At 37.4% G+C, this 26,210-nt stretch overlaps 1 protein-coding gene across 1 annotated transcript; it reads right to left on the bottom strand.

Annotated features, from left to right (window-relative positions):
• Positions 1–16,874: 16,874 nt before the first annotated feature.
• Positions 16,875–23,581, bottom strand: tal2 (T-cell acute lymphocytic leukemia 2). The gene is made up of 2 exons (XM_061895267.1): positions 23,429–23,581; positions 16,875–19,891 (listed from the first exon to the last, which is right to left on the bottom strand). Exon 2 carries the CDS (start codon positions 19,841–19,843, stop codon positions 19,493–19,495), a length of 351 nt encoding a protein of 116 aa, XP_061751251.1. The 5' UTR covers positions 19,844–19,891; positions 23,429–23,581; the 3' UTR covers positions 16,875–19,492.
• Positions 23,582–26,210: the final 2,629 nt, after the last annotated feature.

Below are 26,210 nucleotides of genomic sequence, written 5' to 3'. Positions count from 1 at the left end.
ATAAGTTCACATCCAAAATGCATTTGTTTACTCCGAATGTACTAAATGGGCTGTTGATTTTCTACAAATCAATTAAATTCAGTATTTGTTAAACAATAAGAATTAATAAAAAATAAAAAATAAACTTTTAATGCCTTCTGTGCGCTTACTCGCTGCGTACATGTCAGCAGTTTGGGTTTTACATTTTATTGTAATATTTGTATTGTGAGCTGTGAAATTTGCTTTAATATTTAATACTTTACCCTATATACAGTATATATATATATGTGTGTGTGTGTGTATATATATATATATATACATATATATATATGTATATATGTATATATGTGTGTGTGTGTGTGTATATATATATATATATATATATATGTGTGTGTATATATATATATATATATATATATATATGTGTGTGTGTGTGTATATATATATAAATATGTATATATATATATATATATATATGTATATATGTGTGTGTATATATATATATATATATGTGTGTGTGTGTGTGTATATATATATAAATGTGTGTATATATATATATATATATGTATATATGTGTGTGTATATATATATATATATATATATATGTGTGTGTGTGTGTATATATATATATATATGTATGTACGGCGTGGCGCAGTGGGAGAGTGGCCGTGCGCAACCCGAGCGTCCCTGGTTCAAATCCCACCTAGTACCAACCTCGTCACGTCCGTTGTGTCCTGAGCAAGACACTTCACCCTTGCTCCTGATGGGTGCTGGTTGGCGCCTTGCATGGCAGCTCCCTCCATCAGTGTGTGAATGTGTGTGTGAATGGGTAAATGTGGAAGTAGTGTCAAAGCGCTTTGAGTACCTTGAAGGTAGAAAAGCGCTATACAAGTACAACCCATTTATCATTTATATATGTATGTGTATGTATATATATATATGTATTTACATATATATGTATATGTATATGTGTGTATATATATATATATATATGCACATATATATTTAGATTTACACAAATGGTATGTATATATATATATACATATACACATATATGTGTGTATATATATACACATATATATGTATATACATATATACATACATACACATATACATATACAGTAGGGCAAAAAAGTATTTAGTCAGCCAGCGATTGTGCAAGTTCTCCCACTTAAAATGATGACAGAGTTCTGTAATGTTCATCATAGGTACACTTCAACTGTGAGAGACAGAATGTGAAGAATTCACATTGTAGGAATTTTAAAGAATTTATTTGTAAATGATGGTGGAAAATAAGTATTTGGTCAAGCATTCAAAGCTCTCACTGATGGAAGGAGGTTTTGGCTCCAAATCTCAGGATACATGGCCCCATTCATTCTTTCCTTAACACGGATCAATCGTCCTGTCCCCTTAGCAGAAAAACAGCCCCAAAGCATGATGTTTCCACCCCCATGCTTCACAGTAGTTATGGTGTTCTTGGGATGCAACTCAGTATTCTTCTTCCTCCAAACAAGACGAGTTGAGTTGATACCAAAATGGATACATGGATGATACAGCAGAGGATTGGGAGAATGTCATGTGGTCAGATGAAACCAAAATGGAACTTTTTGGTATCAACTCAAGTCGTCGTGTTTGGAGGAAGAAGAACACTTGGGGCCGTGAATCGTGAGATTTTGAGCAAATAAATGTGTGCAGACTAGCTAATGTTCAAATGTTGCATCATTTTTTAAAAAGCAAAGACCCAAAGACATGATTTGTTGCATCATTTCACGACATCATCAATCAAGATTTGACCTGGACAAAGCAAAACTTCAGTCTGACGTGTCAGCTGCAGCGGGGATGAAAAAGCCGCTCAGTCGTACTCGTGCGACCTTCCCTCAACTGGTCAGCGTTTGACCCCCGGGGTCGCAAGTTAAGCGCCATCCTTCTCCTCTGGTCAGTCCTTTCTGAGGCGGGGTCAAAGGTCAGAGGTCAGCCTTGGGTCTGTCCCTGAGACTTGTTGTGGACTTAAATGTCTTCTGGGCTTGTTGAGCACCAACACTGCCGCAGTTTAGCTTTCATGGTGAAGACAACATCACACAACTAGTGCCAGCTTTTTTATATAAGTTACTTTGAGCTTCTACCTGCTCCTTTTCACACATGTTGGGGATACTTCAGTCTACATGTGTTCCACTTATTTTATTAGATAGTTTAAGCTTCTACCTGCTCCTTTTCACACATGTTGGGGATACTTCAGTCTACATGTGTTCCACTTATTTTATTAGATAGTTTAGGCTTCTACCTGCTCCTTTTCACACATGTTGGGGATACTTCAGTCTACATGTGTTCCACTTATTTTATTAGATAGTTTAGGCTTCTACCTGCTCCTTTTCACACATGTTGGGGATACTTCAGTCTACATGTGTTCCACTTATTTTATTAGATAGTTTAGGCTTCTACCTGCTCCTTTTCACACATGTTGGGGATACTTCAGTCTACATGTGTTCCACTTATTTTATTGGATAGTTTAAGCTTCTACCTGCTCCTATTCACACATGTTGGGGATACTTCAGTCTACATGTGTTCCACTTATTTTATTACATAGTTTAAGCTTCTACCTGCTCCTTTTCACACATGTTGGGGATACTTCAGTCTACGTGTGTTCTACTTATTTTATTAGATAGTTTAAGCTTCTACCTGCTCCTTTTCACACCTGTTGGGGATACTTCGGTCTACATGTGTTCCACTTATTTTATTAGATAGTTTAAGCTTCTACCTGCTCCTTTTCACACATGTTGGGGATACTTCAGTCTACATGTGTTCCACTTATTTTATTAGATAGTTTAAGCTTCTACCTGCTCCTTTTCACACATGTTGGGGATACTTCAGTCTACATGTGTTCCACTTATTTTATTAGATAGTTTAGGCTTCTACCTGCTCCTTTTCACACATGTTGGGGATACTTCAGTCTACATGTGTTCCACTTATTTTATTGGATAGTTTAAGCTTCTACCTGCTCCTATTCACACATGTTGGGGATACTTCAGTCTACATGTGTTCCACTTATTTTATTACATAGTTTAAGCTTCTACCTGCTCCTTTTCACACATGTTGGGGATACTTCAGTCTACGTGTGTTCTACTTATTTTATTAGATAGTTTAAGCTTCTACCTGCTCCTTTTCACACCTGTTGGGGATACTTCGGTCTACATGTGTTCCACTTATTTTATTAGATAGTTTAAGCTTCTACCTGCTCCTTTTCACACATGTTGGGGATACTTCAGTCTACATGTGTTCCACTTATTTTATTAGATAGTTTAAGCTTCTACCTGCTCCTTTTCACACATGTTGGGGATACTTCAGTCTACATGTGTTCCACTTATTTTATTAGATAGTTTAGGCTTCTACCTGCTCTTTTTCACACATGTTGGGGATACTTCAGTCTACATGTGTTCCACTTATTTTATTGGATAGTTTAAGCTTCTACCTGCTCCTATTCACACATGTTGGGGATACTTCAGTCTACATGTGTTCCACTTATTTTATTACATAGTTTAAGCTTCTACCTGCTCCTTTTCACACATGTTGGGGATACTTCAGTCTACGTGTGTTCTACTTATTTTATTAGATAGTTTAAGCTTCTACCTGCTCCTTTTCACACCTGTTGGGGATACTTCGGTCTACATGTGTTCCACTTATTTTATTAGATAGTTTAAGCTTCTACCTGCTCCTTTTCACACATGTTGGGGATACTTCAGTCTACGTGTGTTCTACTTATTTTATTAGATAGTTTAAGCTTCTACCTGCTCCTTTTCACACATGTTGGGGATACTTCAGTCTACATGTGTTCCACTTATTTTATTAAATAGTTTAAGCTTCTACCTGCTCCTTTTCTCACATGTTGGGGATACTTCAGTCTACATGTGTTCCACTTATTTTATTAGATAGTTTAAGCTTCTACCTGCTCCTTTTCACACATGTTGGGGATACTTCAGTCTACATGTGTTCCACTTATTTTATTAGATAGTTTAAGCTTCTACCTGCTCCTTTCCTCACATACGTCCACGTGTTCCACTTATTTTATTAGATAGTTTAAGCTTCTACCTGCTCCTTTTCACACATGTTGGGGATACTTCAGTCTACATGTGTTCCACTTATTTTATTAGATAGTTTAAGCTTTTACCTGCTCCTTTTCTCACATGTTGGGGATACTTCAGTCTACATGTGTTCCACTTATTTTATTAGATAGTTTAGGCTTCTACCTGCTCCTTTTCACACATGTTGGGGATACTTCAGTCTACATGTGTTCCACTTATTTTATTAGATAGTTTAGGCTTCTACCTGCTCCTTTTCACACATGTTGGGGATACTTCAGTCTACATGTGTTCCACTTATTTTATTGGATAGTTTAAGCTTCTACCTGCTCCTATTCACACATGTTGGGGATACTTCAGTCTACATGTGTTCCACTTATTTTATTACATAGTTTAAGCTTCTACCTGCTCCTTTTCACACATGTTGGGGATACTTCAGTCTACGTGTGTTCTACTTATTTTATTAGATAGTTTAAGCTTCTACCTGCTCCTTTTCACACCTGTTGGGGATACTTCGGTCTACATGTGTTCCACTTATTTTATTAGATAGTTTAAGCTTCTACCTGCTCCTTTTCACACATGTTGGGGATACTTCAGTCTACATGTGTTCCACTTATTTTATTAGATAGTTTAAGCTTCTACCTGCTCCTTTTCACACATGTTGGGGATACTTCAGTCTACATGTGTTCCACTTATTTTATTAGATAGTTTAGGCTTCTACCTGCTCCTTTTCACACATGTTGGGGATACTTCAGTCTACATGTGTTCCACTTATTTTATTGGATAGTTTAAGCTTCTACCTGCTCCTATTCACACATGTTGGGGATACTTCAGTCTACATGTGTTCCACTTATTTTATTACATAGTTTAAGCTTCTACCTGCTCCTTTTCACACATGTTGGGGATACTTCAGTCTACGTGTGTTCTACTTATTTTATTAGATAGTTTAAGCTTCTACCTGCTCCTTTTCACACCTGTTGGGGATACTTCGGTCTACATGTGTTCCACTTATTTTATTAGATAGTTTAAGCTTCTACCTGCTCCTTTTCACACATGTTGGGGATACTTCAGTCTACATGTGTTCCACTTATTTTATTAGATAGTTTAAGCTTCTACCTGCTCCTTTTCACACATGTTGGGGATACTTCAGTCTACATGTGTTCCACTTATTTTATTAGATAGTTTAGGCTTCTACCTGCTCTTTTTCACACATGTTGGGGATACTTCAGTCTACATGTGTTCCACTTATTTTATTGGATAGTTTAAGCTTCTACCTGCTCCTATTCACACATGTTGGGGATACTTCAGTCTACATGTGTTCCACTTATTTTATTACATAGTTTAAGCTTCTACCTGCTCCTTTTCACACATGTTGGGGATACTTCAGTCTACGTGTGTTCTACTTATTTTATTAGATAGTTTAAGCTTCTACCTGCTCCTTTTCACACCTGTTGGGGATACTTCGGTCTACATGTGTTCCACTTATTTTATTAGATAGTTTAAGCTTCTACCTGCTCCTTTTCACACATGTTGGGGATACTTCAGTCTACGTGTGTTCTACTTATTTTATTAGATAGTTTAAGCTTCTACCTGCTCCTTTTCACACATGTTGGGGATACTTCAGTCTACATGTGTTCCACTTATTTTATTAAATAGTTTAAGCTTCTACCTGCTCCTTTTCTCACATGTTGGGGATACTTCAGTCTACATGTGTTCCACTTATTTTATTAGATAGTTTAAGCTTCTACCTGCTCCTTTTCACACATGTTGGGGATACTTCAGTCTACATGTGTTCCACTTATTTTATTAGATAGTTTAAGCTTCTACCTGCTCCTTTCCTCACATACGTCCACGTGTTCCACTTATTTTATTAGATAGTTTAAGCTTCTACCTGCTCCTTTTCACACATGTTGGGGATACTTCAGTCTACATGTGTTCCACTTATTTTATTAGATAGTTTAAGCTTTTACCTGCTCCTTTTCTCACATGTTGGGGATACTTCAGTCTACATGTGTTCCACTTATTTTATTAGATAGTTTAGGCTTCTACCTGCTCCTTTTCACACATGTTGGGGATACTTCAGTCTACATGTGTTCCACTTATTTTATTAGATAGTTTAGGCTTCTACCTGCTCCTTTTCACACATGTTGGGGATACTTCAGTCTACATGTGTTCCACTTATTTTATTGGATAGTTTAAGCTTCTACCTGCTCCTATTCACACATGTTGGGGATACTTCAGTCTACATGTGTTCCACTTATTTTATTACATAGTTTAAGCTTCTACCTGCTCCTTTTCACACATGTTGGGGATACTTCAGTCTACGTGTGTTCTACTTATTTTATTAGATAGTTTAAGCTTCTACCTGCTCCTTTTCACACCTGTTGGGGATACTTCGGTCTACATGTGTTCCACTTATTTTATTAGATAGTTTAAGCTTCTACCTGCTCCTTTTCACACATGTTGGGGATACTTCAGTCTACATGTGTTCCACTTATTTTATTAGATAGTTTAGGCTTCTACCTGCTCCTTTTCACACATGTTGGGGATACTTCAGTCTACATGTGTTCCACTTATTTTATTGGATAGTTTAAGCTTCTACCTGCTCCTATTCACACATGTTGGGGATACTTCAGTCTACATGTGTTCCACTTATTTTATTACATAGTTTAAGCTTCTACCTGCTCCTTTTCACACATGTTGGGGATACTTCAGTCTACGTGTGTTCTACTTATTTTATTAGATAGTTTAAGCTTCTACCTGCTCCTTTTCACACCTGTTGGGGATACTTCGGTCTACATGTGTTCCACTTATTTTATTAGATAGTTTAAGCTTCTACCTGCTCCTTTTCACACATGTTGGGGATACTTCAGTCTACATGTGTTCCACTTATTTTATTAGATAGTTTAAGCTTCTACCTGCTCCTTTTCACACATGTTGGGGATACTTCAGTCTACATGTGTTCCACTTATTTTATTAGATAGTTTAGGCTTCTACCTGCTCTTTTTCACACATGTTGGGGATACTTCAGTCTACATGTGTTCCACTTATTTTATTGGATAGTTTAAGCTTCTACCTGCTCCTATTCACACATGTTGGGGATACTTCAGTCTACATGTGTTCCACTTATTTTATTACATAGTTTAAGCTTCTACCTGCTCCTTTTCACACATGTTGGGGATACTTCAGTCTACGTGTGTTCTACTTATTTTATTAGATAGTTTAAGCTTCTACCTGCTCCTTTTCACACCTGTTGGGGATACTTCGGTCTACATGTGTTCCACTTATTTTATTAGATAGTTTAAGCTTCTACCTGCTCCTTTTCACACATGTTGGGGATACTTCAGTCTACGTGTGTTCTACTTATTTTATTAGATAGTTTAAGCTTCTACCTGCTCCTTTTCACACATGTTGGGGATACTTCAGTCTACATGTGTTCCACTTATTTTATTAAATAGTTTAAGCTTCTACCTGCTCCTTTTCTCACATGTTGGGGATACTTCAGTCTACATGTGTTCCACTTATTTTATTAGATAGTTTAAGCTTCTACCTGCTCCTTTTCACACATGTTGGGGATACTTCAGTCTACATGTGTTCCACTTATTTTATTAGATAGTTTAAGCTTCTACCTGCTCCTTTCCTCACATACGTCCACGTGTTCCACTTATTTTATTAGATAGTTTAAGCTTCTACCTGCTCCTTTTCACACATGTTGGGGATACTTCAGTCTACATGTGTTCCACTTATTTTATTAGATAGTTTAAGCTTTTACCTGCTCCTTTTCTCACATGTTGGGGATACTTCAGTCTACATGTGTTCCACTTATTTTATTGGATAGTTTAAGCTTCTACCTGCTCCTTTTCTCACATGTTGGGGATACTTCAGTCTACATGTGTTCCACTTATTTTATTAGATAGTTTAAGCTTCTACCTGCTCCTTTTCTCACACGTTGGGGATACTTCAGTCTACATATGTTCCACTTATTTTATTAGATAGTTTAAGCTTCTACCTGCTCCTTTTCACACATGTTGGGGATACTTCAGTCTACATGTGTTCCACTTATTTTATTAGATAGTTTAAGCTTCTACCTGCTCCTTTTCACACATGTTGGGGATACTTCAGTCTACATGTGTTCCACTTATTTTATTAGATAGTTTAGGCTTCTACCTGCTCCTTTTCACACATGTTGGGGATACTTCAGTCTACATGTGTTCCACTTATTTTATTAGATAGTTTAGGCTTCTACCTGCTCCTTTTCACACATGTTGGGGATACTTCAGTCTACATGTGTTCCACTTATTTTATTGGATAGTTTAAGCTTCTACCTGCTCCTTTTCTCACATGTTGGGGATACTTCAGTCTACATGTGTTCCACTTATTTTATTAGATAGTTTAAGCTTCTACCTGCTCCTTTTCACACATGTTGGGGATACTTCAGTCTACATGTGTTCCACTTATTTTATTAGATAGTTTAGGCTTCTACCTGCTCCTTTTCACACATGTTGGGGATACTTCAGTCTACATGTGTTCCACTTATTTTATTGGATAGTTTAAGCTTCTACCTGCTCCTATTCACACATGTTGGGGATACTTCAGTCTACATGTGTTCCACTTATTTTATTACATAGTTTAAGCTTCTACCTGCTCCTTTTCACACATGTTGGGGATACTTCAGTCTACGTGTGTTCTACTTATTTTATTAGATAGTTTAAGCTTCTACCTGCTCCTTTTCACACCTGTTGGGGATACTTCGGTCTACATGTGTTCCACTTATTTTATTAGATAGTTTAAGCTTCTACCTGCTCCTTTTCACACATGTTGGGGATACTTCAGTCTACATGTGTTCCACTTATTTTATTAGATAGTTTAAGCTTCTACCTGCTCCTTTTCACACATGTTGGGGATACTTCAGTCTACATGTGTTCCACTTATTTTATTAGATAGTTTAGGCTTCTACCTGCTCCTTTTCACACATGTTGGGGATACTTCAGTCTACATGTGTTCCACTTATTTTATTGGATAGTTTAAGCTTCTACCTGCTCCTATTCACACATGTTGGGGATACTTCAGTCTACATGTGTTCCACTTATTTTATTACATAGTTTAAGCTTCTACCTGCTCCTTTTCACACATGTTGGGGATACTTCAGTCTACGTGTGTTCTACTTATTTTATTAGATAGTTTAAGCTTCTACCTGCTCCTTTTCACACCTGTTGGGGATACTTCGGTCTACATGTGTTCCACTTATTTTATTAGATAGTTTAAGCTTCTACCTGCTCCTTTTCACACATGTTGGGGATACTTCAGTCTACATGTGTTCCACTTATTTTATTAGATAGTTTAAGCTTCTACCTGCTCCTTTTCACACATGTTGGGGATACTTCAGTCTACATGTGTTCCACTTATTTTATTAGATAGTTTAGGCTTCTACCTGCTCTTTTTCACACATGTTGGGGATACTTCAGTCTACATGTGTTCCACTTATTTTATTGGATAGTTTAAGCTTCTACCTGCTCCTATTCACACATGTTGGGGATACTTCAGTCTACATGTGTTCCACTTATTTTATTACATAGTTTAAGCTTCTACCTGCTCCTTTTCACACATGTTGGGGATACTTCAGTCTACGTGTGTTCTACTTATTTTATTAGATAGTTTAAGCTTCTACCTGCTCCTTTTCACACCTGTTGGGGATACTTCGGTCTACATGTGTTCCACTTATTTTATTAGATAGTTTAAGCTTCTACCTGCTCCTTTTCACACATGTTGGGGATACTTCAGTCTACGTGTGTTCTACTTATTTTATTAGATAGTTTAAGCTTCTACCTGCTCCTTTTCACACATGTTGGGGATACTTCAGTCTACATGTGTTCCACTTATTTTATTAAATAGTTTAAGCTTCTACCTGCTCCTTTTCTCACATGTTGGGGATACTTCAGTCTACATGTGTTCCACTTATTTTATTAGATAGTTTAAGCTTCTACCTGCTCCTTTTCACACATGTTGGGGATACTTCAGTCTACATGTGTTCCACTTATTTTATTAGATAGTTTAAGCTTCTACCTGCTCCTTTCCTCACATACGTCCACGTGTTCCACTTATTTTATTAGATAGTTTAAGCTTCTACCTGCTCCTTTTCACACATGTTGGGGATACTTCAGTCTACATGTGTTCCACTTATTTTATTAGATAGTTTAAGCTTTTACCTGCTCCTTTTCTCACATGTTGGGGATACTTCAGTCTACATGTGTTCCACTTATTTTATTGGATAGTTTAAGCTTCTACCTGCTCCTTTTCTCACATGTTGGGGATACTTCAGTCTACATGTGTTCCACTTATTTTATTAGATAGTTTAAGCTTCTACCTGCTCCTTTTCTCACACGTTGGGGATACTTCAGTCTACATATGTTCCACTTATTTTATTGGATAGTTTAAGCTTCTACCTGCTCCTTTTCACACACGTTGGGGATACTTCAGTCTACATGTGTTCCACTTATTTTATTAAATAGTTTAAGCTTCTACCTGCTCCTTTTCTCACATGTTGGGGATACTTCAGTCTACATGTGTTCCACTTATTTTATTAGATAGTTTAAGTTTCTACCTGCTCCTTTTCTCACATGTTGGGGATACTTCAGTCTACATGTGTTCCACTTATTTTATTAAATAGTTTAAGCTTCTACCTGCTCCTTTTCTCACATGTTGGGGATACTTCAGTCTACATGTGTTCCACTTATTTTATTAGATAGTTTAAGCTTCTACCTGCTCCTTTTCTCACATGTTGGGGATACTTCAGTCTACATGTGTTCCACTTATTTTATTAGATAGTTTAAGCTTCTACCTGCTCCTTTTCTCACATGTTGGGGATACTTCAGTCTACATGTGTTCCACCTCTTTTATTGGATAGTTTAAGCTTCTACCTGCTCCTTTCCTCACATACGTCCACATGTGTTCCACTCATTTTATTAGATAGTTTAAGTTTCTACCTGCTCCTTTTCTCACATGTTGGGGATACTTCAGTCTACATGTGTTCCACTTATTTTATTGGATAGTTTAAGCTTCTACCTGCTCCTTTTCACACATGTTGGGGATACTTCAGTCTACATGTGTTCCACTTATTTTATTAGATAGTTTAAGCTTCTACCTGCTCCTTTTCACACATGTTGGGTATACTTCAGTCTACATGTGTTCCACTTATTTTATTAGATAGTTTAAGCTTCTACCTGCTCCTTTTCACACATGTTAGGAATACTTCAGTCTACATGTGTTCCACTTATTTTATTAAATAGCTTAAGCTTCTACCTGCTCCTTTTCTCACATGTTGGGGATACTTCAGTCTACATGTGTTCCACTTATTTTATTGGATAGTTTAAGCTTCTACCTGCTCCTTTTCACACATGTTGGGGATACTTCAGTCTACATGTGTTCCACTTATTTTATTAGATAGTTTAAGCTTCTACCTGCTCCTTTTCACACATGTTGGGTATACTTCAGTCTACATGTGTTCCACTTATTTTATTAGATAGTTTAAGCTTCTACCTGCTCCTTTTCACACATGTTAGGAATACTTCAGTCTACATGTGTTCCACTTATTTTATTAAATAGCTTAAGCTTCTACCTGCTCCTTTTCTCACATGTTGGGGATACTTCAGTCTACATGTGTTCCACTTATTTTATTAGATAGTTTAAGCTTCTACCTGCTCCTTTTCTCACATGTTGGGGATACTTCAGTCTACATGTGTTCCACTTAGTGTGCCAATAAAGCACTAATGAACTAGAAACGGTACTATACTGCCTTGGAAAAACGCCGCTACTTTTTTACTCATCAGCATGTTGTGTGTCAGCGCGTACACACGCACAGCGCGTACACACGCACAGCGCGTACACACGCACAGCGCGTACACACGCACAGCGCGTACACACGCACAGCGCGTACACACGCACAGCGCGTACACACACAGCGCGTACACACACAGCGCGTACACACACACAGCGCGTACACACACAGCGCGTACACACGCACAGCGCGTACACACGCACAGCGCGTACACACGCACAGCGCGTACACACGCACAGCGCGTACACACGCACAGCGCGTACACACGCACAGCGCGTACACACGCACAGCGCGTACACACGCACAGCGCGTACACACGCACAGCGCGTACACACGCACAGCGCGTACACACACAGCGCGTACACACACAGCGCGTACACACGCACAGCGCGTACACACGCACAGCGCGTACACACGCACAGCGCGTACACACGCACAGCGCGTACACACGCACAGCGCGTACACACGCACAGCGCGTACACACGCACAGCGCGTACACACACACAGCGCGTACACACACAGCGCGTACACACACAGCGCGTACACACGCACAGCGCGTGCACACGCACAGCGCGTGCACACGCACAGCGCGTACACACGCACAGCGCGTACACACGCACAGCGCGTACACACGCACAGCGCGTACACACGCACAGCGCGCACACACGCACAGCGCGCACACACGCACAGCGCGTACACACGCACAGCGCGTACACACGCACAGCGCGTACACACGCACAGCGCGTACACACGCACAGCGCGTACACACGCACAGCGCGTACACACGCACAGCGCGTACACACGCACAGCGCGTACACACGCACAGCGCGTACACACGCACAGCGCGTACACACACAGCGCGTACACACACAGCGCGTACACACACACAGCGCGTGCACACGCACAGCGCGTGCACACGCACAGCGCGTACACACGCACAGCGCGTACACACGCACAGCGCGTACACACGCACAGCGCGTACACACGCACAGCGCGCACACACGCACAGCGCGCACACACGCACAGCGCGTACACACGCACAGCGCGTACACACGCACAGCGCGTACACACGCACAGCGCGTACACACGCACAGCGCGTACACACGCACAGCGCGTACACACGCACAGCGCGTACACACGCACAGCGCGTACACACGCACAGCGCGTACAAGCAGAAACAGCGGGGAGAGGAGAAGTTGCAAATGAAGGCAATTCTACTGCTTAATAAAGAGAGTCCAATGGAGGGCGCTCAGGCTTCAAAATGATGCTTTACACACACAATTTGGTTTGTGTAATTGTAAGTTGTTTTGTCTTTTGTTGATTAGGTTTGTGTAATTGCAGTTTTTTTTGTCTATTGTTGATTAGACTTGTGGAATTGTACGGTTCGACTGTTGCTGAGTTGGTTTTCGTAATTGTAATTTGTTTAGTCTTTTGTTGATTTGATATGTGTAATTTTAAATAGTTTTGTCTACTATTAAATTTGTTTGTGCATTTGTAAGTTGTTTTGTCTATTGTAGATGTTGGTTTGTGTAGTTGTAAAGAGGGTATTTTTTTCTATTGATTTGGTTTGTGTATTTGTAAATTGTTGTGTCTATTGTTGATTTGGTTTGTGTAATTGTGAGTTGTTTTGTCTATTTTTATTTTGGTTTGTGTAATTGTAAATTGTTTTGGCTTTTGTTGATTTGGTTTGTGTAATTTTAAATAGTTTTGTCTACTGTTAAATTAGTTTGTATAATTTTAAGTTGTCTATTGTAGATGTTAATTGGTTTGTGTAACTGTTAATTTATTTTTTTCATTGATTTGGTTTGTGTAGTTGTAAATTGTTTTGTCTACTGTTGAATTAGTTTGTGTATTTCTAGGTTGTTTTGTCTATTCTTGATTTTGTTTGTGTAATTGTGAGTTGTTTTGTCTGTTGTTGATTTGGTTTGTGTAATTGTAAGTTGTTTTGACATTTTTTGTGTAATTGTAAGTTGTTTTGTCTATTGTTGATTTGGTTTGTGTAGTTGTGAGTTTTGTCTATTTTTATTTTGGTTTGTGTAATTGTAAATTGTTTTGTCTTTTGATTTGGTTTGTGTAATTTTAAATTGTTTTGTCTACTGTTAAATTAGTTTGTATAATTTTAAGTTGTGTCTATTGTGGATATTAATTGGTTTGTGTAACTGTTAGTTTATTTTTTTCATTGATTTGGTTTGTGTAAATTGTTTTGTCTACTGTTGAATTATTTTGTGTATTTCTAGGTTGTTTTGTCTATTCTTGCTTTTTGTTTGTTTAATTGTGAGTTGTTTTGTCTTTTGTTGATTTGGTTTCTGTAATTGTAAATTGTTTTGACATTTTTTGTGTAATTGTAAGTTGTTTTGTCTATTGTTGATTTGGTTTGTGTAGTTGTGAGTTTTGTCTATTTTTATTTTGGTTTGTGTAATTGTAAATTGTTTTGTCTTTTGATTTGGTTTGTGTAATTTTAAATTGTTTTGTCTACTGTTAAATTAGTTTGTATAATTTTAAGTTGTGTCTATTGTGGATATTAATTGGTTTGTGTAACTGTTAGTTTATTTTTTTCATTGATTTGGTTTGTGTAAATTGTTTTGTCTACTGTTGAATTATTTTGTGTATTTCTAGGTTGTTTTGTCTATTCTTGCTTTTGTTTGTTTAATTGTGAGTTGTTTTGCCTTTTGTTGATTTGGTTTCTGTAATTGTAATTTGTTTTGTCTATTGTTAAATTTTGTTTGTGTAATTGTATACTGTCTATTGTTGATTGGTTTGTGTAATTGTAAGTTGTTTTGTACATTTTTTGTGTAATTGTAAGTTTTTTGTCTGTCGATTAGGTTTGTGTAATTGTAAGTTGTTTTTTCTTTTCGTGATTTTGTTTGTGTAATTGTAATTTGTTTTGTCTGTTGTTGATTTGGTTTGTGTAATTGTAAGCTTTTTGTCTGTTGTTGATTTTGTTTGTGGAATTGTAATGTGTTTTGTGTATTGTTGATTTGGTTTGTGTAACTGTAAACTTTGTATTGTTGGTTTGTGTAATTTTAAGTTGTTCAGCCATTTTTTTGCATAATTGTAAGTTTTTTTTGTCTGTTGTTTTGGTTCGTGTAATTGTAAACTGTCTATTGTTGATTTTGTTTGTTGATTTGGTTTGTGTAATTGTAAACTGTCTATTGTTGATTTTGTTTGTGTAATTGTAAACTTTCTATTGTTGATTTGGTTTGTCTAATTGTAAGTTGTTTTGTCTGTTGTTGATTTTTGTTTGCATAGTTGTAATTGTTTTGTCAATTGTGGATTTGGTTTGTGTAATTGTAAGTTGTTTAACCATTTTTTGTGTAATTGTAAGTTTTTTTGTCTGTTGATTTTGTTTGTGTAATTGTAAATTGTTTTGTCTGTTGTTGATTTTTGTTTGTGTAATTGTAATTGTTTTGTCTGTTGTTGATTTTTGTTTGTGTAATTGTAATTGTTTTGTCAATTGTTGATTTGGTTTGGTAATTGTAAGTTGTTTAGCCATTTTTTGCGTAATTGTAAGTTGTTTTGTCTGTTGTTGATTTTGTTTGTGTAATTGTAATTTGTTTTGTCTGTTGTTGATTTGGTTTGTGTAATTGTAAGCTTTTTGTCTGTTGTTGATTTTGTTTGTGGAATTGTAATGTGTTTTGTGTATTGTTGATTTGGTTTGTGTAACTGTAAACTTTGTATTGTTGATTTGGTTTGTGTAATTTTAAGTTGTTCAGCCATTTTTTTGCATAATTGTAAGTTTTTTTTGTCTGTTGTTTTGGTTCGTGTAATTGTAAACTGTCTATTGTTGATTTTGTTTGTGTAATTGTAAACTTTCTATTGTTGATTTTGTTTGTGTAATTGTAAACTTTCTATTGTTGATTTGGTTTGTCTAATTGTAAGTTGTTTTGTCTGTTGTTGATTTTTGTTTGCATAGTTGTAATTGTTTTGTCAATTGTGGATTTGGTTTGTGTAATTGTAAGTTGTTTAACCATTTTTTGTGTAATTGTAAGTTTTTTTGTCTGTTGATTTTGTTTGTGTAATTGTAAATTGTTTTGTCTGTTGTTGATTTTTGTTTGTGTAATTGTAATTGTTTTGTCAATTGTTGATTTGGTTTGGTAATTGTAAGTTGTTTAACCATTTTTTGCGTAATTGTAAGTTGTTTTGTCTGTTGTTGATTTTGTTTGTGTAATTGTAAATTGTTTTGTCTGTTGTTCATTTGTTTGTGTAATTGCAAGTTGTTTTGTCTGTTGTTGATTTTGTTTGTGTAAATGCAAGTTGTTTTGTCTGTTGTTCATTTGTTTGTGTAATTGTAAACTTTCTATTGTTAATTTGGTTTGTGTAATTGTAAGTTGTTTTGTCTGTTGTTGATTTTGTTTGTGTAATTGTAAACTTTCTATTGTTAATTTGGTTTGTGTAATTGTAAATTGTTTGGCCATTTTTTGGTGTAATTGTAAGTTGTTTTGTCTGTTGTTGATTTTTGTTCGTGTAGTTGTAATTGTTTTCTCAATTATTGTTTTGGTTTGTGAAATTGAGTTTTTGTGTCTATTGTTAATTTTTGTTTGTGTAGTTGTAATTGTTTTGTCTATTGTTGAATTTTGGTTTGTGCAATTGTAATTTGTTTTGTCTATTGTTTAATTGGTTTGTGTTATAAGTTGTTTGGCCATTTTTTGTGCAATTGTAATTTCTTTTGTTGATTTGGTTTGTGTAATTTTTTTGTTGTTTTGTATATTTTTCTATAATTGTAAGTCGTTTTGACTGTTGATTTTGTTTGTGTAGTTGTAAGTTTAATCTGTTGCTGGTCTGTGGTTGTCACCCCCAGGCGTGTGTCGTTGTGCATCATAGCTGGTGAATTCAGGTTCGCAGTAATTATGCAAATATTTCTATTGCACAATTTCATTTTGAAAAGTATTTCTAATAAAATTAATGTCGCTCACATTTGAGGTCATTTAGAGAACGATCCAACGATCCAACGCACGGAGAGACAACACGTCTTTAGGTAACAAAACGCTTTATTCAATAAATAGTTCAAATAAATAACAACTTTCACAGAAAAATAAGTTACACAAAAAAACAAAGTGTCTCATTGGCGCCCTCTTCACTTCTCAACAATCTTTGGCTAGACCAGAATGCAAACTGTACAAAAAACAAACGGAAAAGAAATATCAGTGCAGGTTCTCCTCAGTGGGCCGGACTTAAAAGTGCTTTTGGAGGCGTTCCCCCCAATTGGCAGTCACGATGTTTGGGGAGTAATATCCATTTGATACAGTTTGTCCGTCAAAGATGCTGAGAGCAATTCAGTGCAGATCAATAAATTGGAGGGGGGGAGTGGCCATGCCAGCAAACAGCGGGTTCCTGGTTCGATCCCCACCTTCTACCGACCCCGTCACGTCCGTTGTGGTTTGGGCCTTTCATCAAGTGTGTGAATGTGTGTGTGAATGAGTGAATGTGGAAATAATGTCAAAGCGCTTTGAGTACCTTGAAGGCAGAATAGCGCTGAACCATTTAAAAGCCTACTGAAAGCCACTACTAGCCACCACGCAGTCTGATAGTTTATATATGAATGATGAAATATTAACATTGCAACACATGCCAATACGGCCGCTTTAGTTTACTAAATTACAATTTTTTAAATTTCCCGCGGAGTTTCTTGTTGAAAACGTCGCGGAATGATGACGTGTGTTTGTGACGTTATTGGTTGGAGGGGACATACTAGCTCAGCACCACACACAGCTAAAAGTCGTCTCTTTTCATCGCATAATTACACAGTAATTTGGACATCTAAATCTTTTGCAATTTCTTCAATGAATAATGGAGACGTCAAAGAAGAATGCTGTTGGTGGAAAGCGGTGGATTACAGCTGCCTTTAGCACCGAAACACGGCCGGTGTTTCTTTCTTTGTTGTGAAGCTTTAACACAGAACGGTCAAGCCAACATGTTTCTCGACGTCAACCAGCAAGTTTTCGAATGGGAAAATTGTGATATTAAGTCGGCTCCTACCGGAGACTTCAGTGGATTATGCGAGCTCCTCCTGTAGCTGTCAAAAAAGGCAGCTGTGATCTTGGCTCCTCTGAGAGACACTGGCGTTCACCTCCGACTTTCAGGTATGACTTTATAATCTTACTAAAACATGATTAACACAATAAGCAGATAATAATAATAATAATAATAATAATGGATTAGATTTATATCGCGCTTTTCTATTGTTAGATACTCAAAGCGCTCACAGAGAAGTGGGAACCCATCATTCATTCACACCTGGTGGTGGTAAGCTACATCTGTAGCCACAGTTGCCCTGGGGTAGACTGACTACGGCCCCTCCGACCACCACCAATCATTCATTCACCAGTGTGAGCGGCACCGGGGGCAAAGGGTGTAGTGTCCTGCCCAAGGACACAACGGCAGCGATTTGGATGTCAATTGGTGGGAAGCCAACCTGCAACCCTCGGGTTTCTGGCACGGCCGCTCTACCCACTACGCCATGCCGGCCCTGATAAGGGATTTTCCAGAATTATCCTAGTAAATGTGTCTAATTACATCTGAATCGCTCGCAATGCCACCGCCTGGAGCCATTTTTTTTTTTGTGTAATCGTAAGTTTTTGTGTCTATTATTGATTTTGGTTTGTGTAATTGTAAGTTGTTTTGTCTGTTGTTGATTTTGGTTTGTGTTATTGTAAGTTTTTTTTGTCTGTTGATTTTGTTTGTGTAATTGTAATTTGTTTTGTCTATTGTTGATTTAGTTTGGGAAAAATTGTGATATTAAGTCGACTCTTACCGGAGACTTCAGTGGATTATGCGGCCTCCTCCTGTAGCTGTCAAAAAAGGCAGCTGTGATCTTGGCTCCTCTGAGAGACACTGGCGTTCACCGCAGCCCTCCGACTTTCAGGTGTGACTTTATAATCTTACTAAAACATGATTAACACAATAAGCAGATAATAATAATAATAATAATGATGGATGAGATTTATATCGCGCTTTTCTATTGTTAGTAAATGTGTCTAATTACATCTGAATCGCTCGCACTGCCGCCGCCTGGAGCCGTCGCCTTTTCTTTTTTTTTTTCACTCTAACTTTCCTCATCCACAAATCTTTCATCTTCGCTCAAATTAATGGGGAATTCGTCGCTCTCTTGGTCTGAATTGCACTTGCTGCTGGTGGCTATGATTATAAACCATGTTCAGATGTGAGGAGCTCTACAACCCGTGACGTCACGCTCACATCGTCTGCTAATTCCGGTACAGGCGAGGCTTTTTTATTAGCGACTAAAAGTTGCCAACTTTATGGTCGATGTTCTCTACTAAATCCTTTCAGCAAAAATATGGTAATATCGCGAAATGATCAAGTATGACACATAGAATGGAGCTGCTATCCCCGTTTGAATAAGAAAATCTCAGCGACCCCGAAAGGGAATAAGCGGTAGAAATGGATGGATGGGGCACTTCAGTAGGCCTTTAAATGCTAACTGATGAAAGAGGTGTCACATTTCATCACGGAGCTGACGATGAACACATGAATCGTGGGCCAACATTCAGACTAATTAGCACCCCTGTTGGAATAAATGACTTCCAGCTGCGAGCGTGCAGTCCACTGGGATGCGAGGTCAGACCCGACCGGGCGGGTCCGGGCGTCCTCACCAGGCCTCGGAGCTGCCGCAGCTGGAGCCGGGCGAGGTCGCCTCGGTGTCGCTGGCCAGGCTCCACGGGCGGCGGGCGGGCGAGCACAGCTGCTCCATGTTGCCCCGCAGCAGCGTGAGCAGGGCGGCGGGGGCGTGGTCGGCGGCGGACGGCAAGCCGCCGCCCTGGCTCTCCAGCAGCCGCGCCAGGAAGTTGATGTAGCGCATGGCCAGCCGCAGGATCTCGTTCTTGCTCAGCTTCTTCTCGGGCGGGTGCGTGGGGATGAGCTTGCGCAGCTCGGAGAAGGCGCTGTTGACGTTTTGCTGGCGCCAGCGCTCGCGGGTGTTGGTGAACACCTTCCTGGTCATGGTGCTGCGGGGGGGCGGGGTCAATTTTCTAGACGTTTCTCGGAGAAGCTGGCGAATAAAAAAGGACGTGGCGGAGAGTTAGTGGCGTACACCTGACAGGCAACGTCTTCATGGGGCGCCTTCTTACAAAATAGTCCGAAACAACCTTGGCACTGACAGCTGCGGCTGTAGGTAACCTCCTTTTATGTTGCATTGGTGGTCAGTGTAGCTCTGCTTGCGCTTTAAATTCAGCGGTTGGTGTGACAAGGATTCATTAGATCCACTCCACGTCCATTGCACCCACAATAACGACATCTGCAGTCCTCTCCAAGGTTTCTCATAGTCAGTTTTTCCTTGCCTTGATATGGGATCTGAGCGTCGTTGTGGCTTGTGCAGCCCTTTGAGACACTTGTGATTTAGGGCTGTATGAATAAACCTGGATTGATTGATTGAATGACCATTATTGCTTGTGTGAGTGAATTATATTTATATAGCGCTTTTCTCTAGTGACTCAAAGCGCTTTACATAGTGAAACCCAATATCTAAGTTACATTTAAACCAGTGTGGGTGGCACTGGGAGCAGGTGGGTAAAGTGTCTTGCCCAAGGACACAACGGCAGTGACTAGGATGGCGGAAGCGGGAATCGAACCTGCAACCCTCTAGTTGCTGGCACGGCCGCTCTACCAACCGAGCTATGCTGACTTGGCGGTTTGCTCCCTGCTGAGTGTTATGACAACATTGGTTGTGTTGTGCAATATCCTCCTTCCTGCTTTCTCATGCAATCCAAACCTTTGTCAAGATTTAAAAATTTCCATTTTTTTCAAAATGATCATTTTTCACATTTAGGAGCGTAACTGGTTAGTTAAATAAATTATAATTACAGCATTCATTTCCACCTTTTTCATGTTAAAATTTAGTCAACGTGGGCCAAAACTTGTTTTATTTAGTGTCATTCCAGTGTTTTTCTTTTAGAATAATATATTTTTTCATATACAGTAGATTTGATTCAACTAGGTTTACAATTTTTGTGTAAAACAACACATTATTTAATGAATTATTCGGATTTCATTAGTCACGCTTTTCATTTTGAATAAGCGGTAGAACATGGATGGATGGATGGACGGGCCAAAAATGTCATGTTTTTCTTCTTTATTTTTGATTCAGTGTCATTAAAGTGTTTAATAGAACTGCATCACTGGATACATGGTGGTGGTCTACAGTCAGGCTTCCCATTTACAGCACATTTGTTGCCATTTTAAAGGTTGAAAATATGCTCACCATTTGGATTACTGGTACTTTATTGAAAAAAATAACAACAAAAAAACCCCCACACTTTTTAATTAAATATTTAGCTTTTGCAGAAAAATCAAACATCAAATGTGTATTGGATAAAACTGCATATATATATATATATATATATATATATATATATATATACATATATATATATATATATATATATATATATATACATATATATATACATATATACATTGCCATTTTAATGGTTGAAAATATGCTCAGGATTTGGGCTACCAGCACTTTATTTAAAAAATAAACAAAAAAACGTTTTTTTTAATGAAATATTTTGCTTTCGTAGAAAAATCAAACATCAAATTTGTTTTCCGTGTTTTCCTCACACTTTGAATTTTTATCTCATTCGAATGTAATCTACAGGGGCCAAAAATGTTCTTTTCTTGATTTTTTTGATCCGGTGTCATTTCAGTGTTGAATAGAACTGCATACATTGTGGTGGTCTACACCCATGCAATAATACCTGTATGTATATATATATATATATATACACACATACATATACAGTACATTTGTTGCCATTTTTAAGGGTGAAAATATGCTCAGGATTTGGACTACCGGTACTTTATTTAAAAAACAACAAAAAAAACAACACAATTTTAATGAAATATTTTGCTTTTGTACAAAAATCAAACAGTAAAAAAAGTAAATAAATAAATATATATGTATATATATATATATATATATATATATATATATATATATATATATATACACACACACACACATATGTTTGTCCGTAAATATATACGTATATACATATATATACATATGTAAATATATACACACATATATATTTACATATGTATATATATATTTACATATATATATAAATATATATATATGTATATTTACACACACACACACACACACATATATATATATATATACACACACACATATATATACATACATATATATACATGTATGTATATATATGTGTGTGTGTATATATATGTATATCTATATATAAAAATAAAAAATAATAATATATATATATATATATATATATATATATATATGTATATATATAAAAATATAAATTTTTACATATACAGTACATTTGTTGCCATTTTAAAGGTTTCAAATGTGCTCAGGATTTGGACTACCAGTAATTAATAAAAAAAAAAAAAAAAAAAAATTATTGAAATATTTTGCTTTTGTGGAAGAATCAAACATCAAATTTGTCTTGCGTATTTTCGGCACACTTAATTTTCATCTCGTTCAAATGTAATCAACAGGGGCCAAAAATGTCATGTTTTTTTCCCTATTTTTGATCCAGTGTCATTCCAGTTTTGAGTAGAACTGCATATATATATATATATATGTATATATATATATATATATATATATTGTTTTGTTTTACATATACAGTACATTTGTTGCCATTTTAAAGGTTTAAAATATGCTCACAATTTGGACTAAAACAAATAAAAAAAAAACAAAAAACAAGCTTTTTAATGAACTATTTTGCTTTTGTAGAAAAATCAAACATCAGATTTGTCTTCCGTGTTTTCGTCATACTTTTAATTTTCATCTATTTGATTTTTATTTCATTAAAATAGTGTAATACTTTTAATTTATTTCATTTTCATTTTCCAGATCATGTTTTTTCCCTCTATTTTTGATTACAATCTTTATTGATCCACAAGGGAAATTGTTCCACACGGTAGCTCAGTTACAAAGGCTAGACAAAAAAATGCACAATAGCAGCAATATCAAATATAACATGCATGTAATTGACATATTTTATATACAGTAGTATATCCATCCATCCATTTCCTACCGCTTGTCCAGATCCTAAACCCGGGATTGAACTCAGCCCTGCACCACCGTGCTGCCTTAAAATAAGCAATATTTTCCCCCTAAAATATTTCAACATGGAATTTTTGAAGTGAAGTAATTGGAGCCTTTTATATATTATATGTTTATATAATACATAAGTACTGCCAATGACCATGTACAATATACTTATATTGTTTAATATAACTGCATACATTCTGCTTGTTTTCATTTACAGTAGATTTCTTGCCCTATTTTAAGGTTTAACATATGCCTAAAAATTTTTTTAATTAAATATTCACCTTTTTTTTTTAGAGAATTCAAAATGTACATCAAGTGTAAAATACAAATGCATCATTTAGTTCTTATTTTTGTTTTAACCTTGCCTATGTCTGACATCATGAAGCAACATGGTCACGCACTCTAGGAATTTGTCTCGCCGCCACCATTTCTAAATTAGCATCAACGTGTCGGGCATTCCGTGCAAAACGCTCCACGCTAAGTCCTCACCTTCAGTTGCAAAGTTGCGGGGGTCCTGGTGGGCTCATGGGCGCCTGGCAGGAGGGAGAGGGTCCGGGCAGTGGAGGGAGGGATGGAGGGATGGCTGACCGACAGAGACAGAGAGAGAGAAAAGGGAAGACTGCTGCATGATTGCGTCGTGACATTTTTATAGCAGGCTTGAGTGTGTGTGTGTGTGTGTGTGTGTGTGTGTTATCACGCCCCCTCATTAACCCCGCCTCCCCGTCCAGCCTCTCCCCGCCCCCTGTTATCGCCATGAGGCGCCATCATCACTTATCGCTGTGTGAACGCTGTGAAAGCAGCATTCACACCACCGCGGCCGTGCATATTTGTCATCCAATTACCGCACCTTTTTTTTTTTTAAACGACATCATCGTTAAACCCTACTAAAATATTAGGACCTTTTTTTTTTTTTTTCAGATCATCGCGCTTACTTGGACATTAAGTCATCAGTTAAGTGCATTGAAATACATTTAAAACTAGAGATGTCCGATTATCTGGAAGAATGCTCTGCACATGTGATGGAGGAATGCACAGTGCAGGGTATAAATTCTGCTGAATTTGCATTAAATCAGGTTGTTTCAGCTAATAATCATGCTGGGAATTATCTGTGCATGTGATGGAGGAATGCACAGTGCAGGGTTTAAATTCTGCTGAATTAGCATTAAATCTGGTTGTTTTAGCTAATAATCATGCTGGGAATTATCTGTGCATGTGATGGATAAATGCACTGTGTATGTTATGGAGGAATGCACAGTGCAGGGTTGAAATTCTGCTGTATTTGCATTAAATCAGGTTGTGTTAGCTAATAATCATGCTGGGAATGATCTGTGCATGTGATGGAGGAATGCACAGTGCAGGGTATAAATTCTGCTGAATTTGCATTAAATCAGGTTGTTTTAGCTAATAATCATGCTGGGCATTATCTGTGCATGTGATGGAGGAATGCACTGCACATGTGATGGAGGAATGCACAGTGCAGGGTTTAAATTCTGCTGAATTAGCATTAAATCTGGTTGTTTTAGCTAATAATCATGCTGGGAATTATCTGTGCATGTGATGGATAAATGCACTGTGTATGTTATGGAGGAATGCACAGTGCAGGGTATAAATTCTGCTGAATTTGCATTAAATCAGGTTGTTTTAGCTAATAATCATGCTGGGAATTATCTGTGCATGTGATGGATAAATGCACTGCACATGTGATGGAGGAATGCACAGTGCAGGGTATAAATTCTGCTGAATTTGCATTAAATCAGGTTGTTTTAGCTAATAATCATGCTGGGAATTATCTGTGCACGTGATGGATAAATGCACTGCACATGTGATGGAGGAATGCACAGTGCAGGGTTGAAATTCTGCTGTATTTGCATTAAATCAGGTTGTTTTAACTAATAATCATGCTGGGAATTATCTGTGCACGTGATGGATAAATGCACTGCAAATGTGATGGAGGAATGCACAGTGCAGGGTATAAATTCTGCTGAATTTGCATTAAATCAGGTTGTTTTAGCTAATAATCATGCTGGGAATTATCTGTGCATGTGATGGATAAATGCACTGTGTATGTTATGGAGGAATGCACAGTGCAGGGTTGAAATTCTGCTGTATTTGCATTAAATCAGGTTGTTTTAGCTAATAATCATGCTGTGAATTATCTGTGCATGTGATGGAGGAATGCACAGTGCAGGGTATAAATTCTGCTGAATTTGCATTAAATCAGGTTGTTTTAGCTAATAATCATGCTGGGAATTATCTGTGCATGTGATGGATAAATGCACTGTGTATGTTATGGAGGAATGCACAGTGCAGGGTTGAAATTCTGCTGTATTTGCATTAAATCAGGTTGTTTTAGCTAATAATCATGCTGGGAATGATCTGTGCATGTGATGGAGGAATGCACAGTGAAGGGTTGACATTTTACTGAATTTGCATTAAATCAGGTTGTTTTAGCTAATAATCATGCTGGGAATTATCTGTGCATGTGATGGAGGAAATGAAGGGTTGAAATTCTACTGATTTTGCATTAAATCGGGTTGTTTCAGCTAATAATCATGCTGGGAATTATCTGTGCATGTGATGGATAAATGCACTGCACATGTGATGGAGGAATGCACAGTGCAGGGTTGAAATTCTGCTGTATTTGCATTAAATCAGGTTGTTTTAACTAATAATCATGCTGGGAATTATCTGTGCACGTGATGGATAAATGCACTGCACATGTGATGGAGGAATGCACAGCGCAGGGTTGACATTCTACTGAATTTGCATTAAATCAGGTTGTTTTAGCTAATAATCATGCTGGGAATTATCTGTTCACGTGATGGATAAATGCACTGCACATGTGATGGAGGAATGCACAGTGCAGGGTTGACATTCTACTGAATTTTGCATTAAATCAGGTTGTTTTAGCTAATAATCATGCTGTGCACGTGATGGATAAATGCACTGCACATGTGATGGAGGAATGCACAGTGCAGGGTTGACATTCTACTGAATTTTGCATTAAATCAGGCTACCAGTTTGATACACACTTGAATAAATTGCCAGAAATAGCCAATTAGCTCAATTTACCTTAAATATATAAATCTATATATATAAAAAAATGGGTATTTCTGTCTGTCATTCCGTCGTACATTTTTTTTCCTTTTACGGAAGGTTTTTTGTAGAGAATAAATGAGGAAAACACTTAATTGACCGGTTTAGAAGAGGAGAAAACACGAAAAAAAAATTAAAATTCAATTTTGAAACATAGTTTATCTTCAATTTTGAC

Source organism: Nerophis ophidion, linkage group LG01, assembly GCF_033978795.1.
Source record: "Nerophis ophidion isolate RoL-2023_Sa linkage group LG01, RoL_Noph_v1.0, whole genome shotgun sequence".
Classification (NCBI taxonomy): Eukaryota; Metazoa; Chordata; class Actinopteri; order Syngnathiformes; family Syngnathidae; genus Nerophis; species Nerophis ophidion.
The sequence above is the reverse complement of the archived record's forward strand: the minus strand, read 5'-3'. Positions and strand labels throughout refer to the sequence as shown.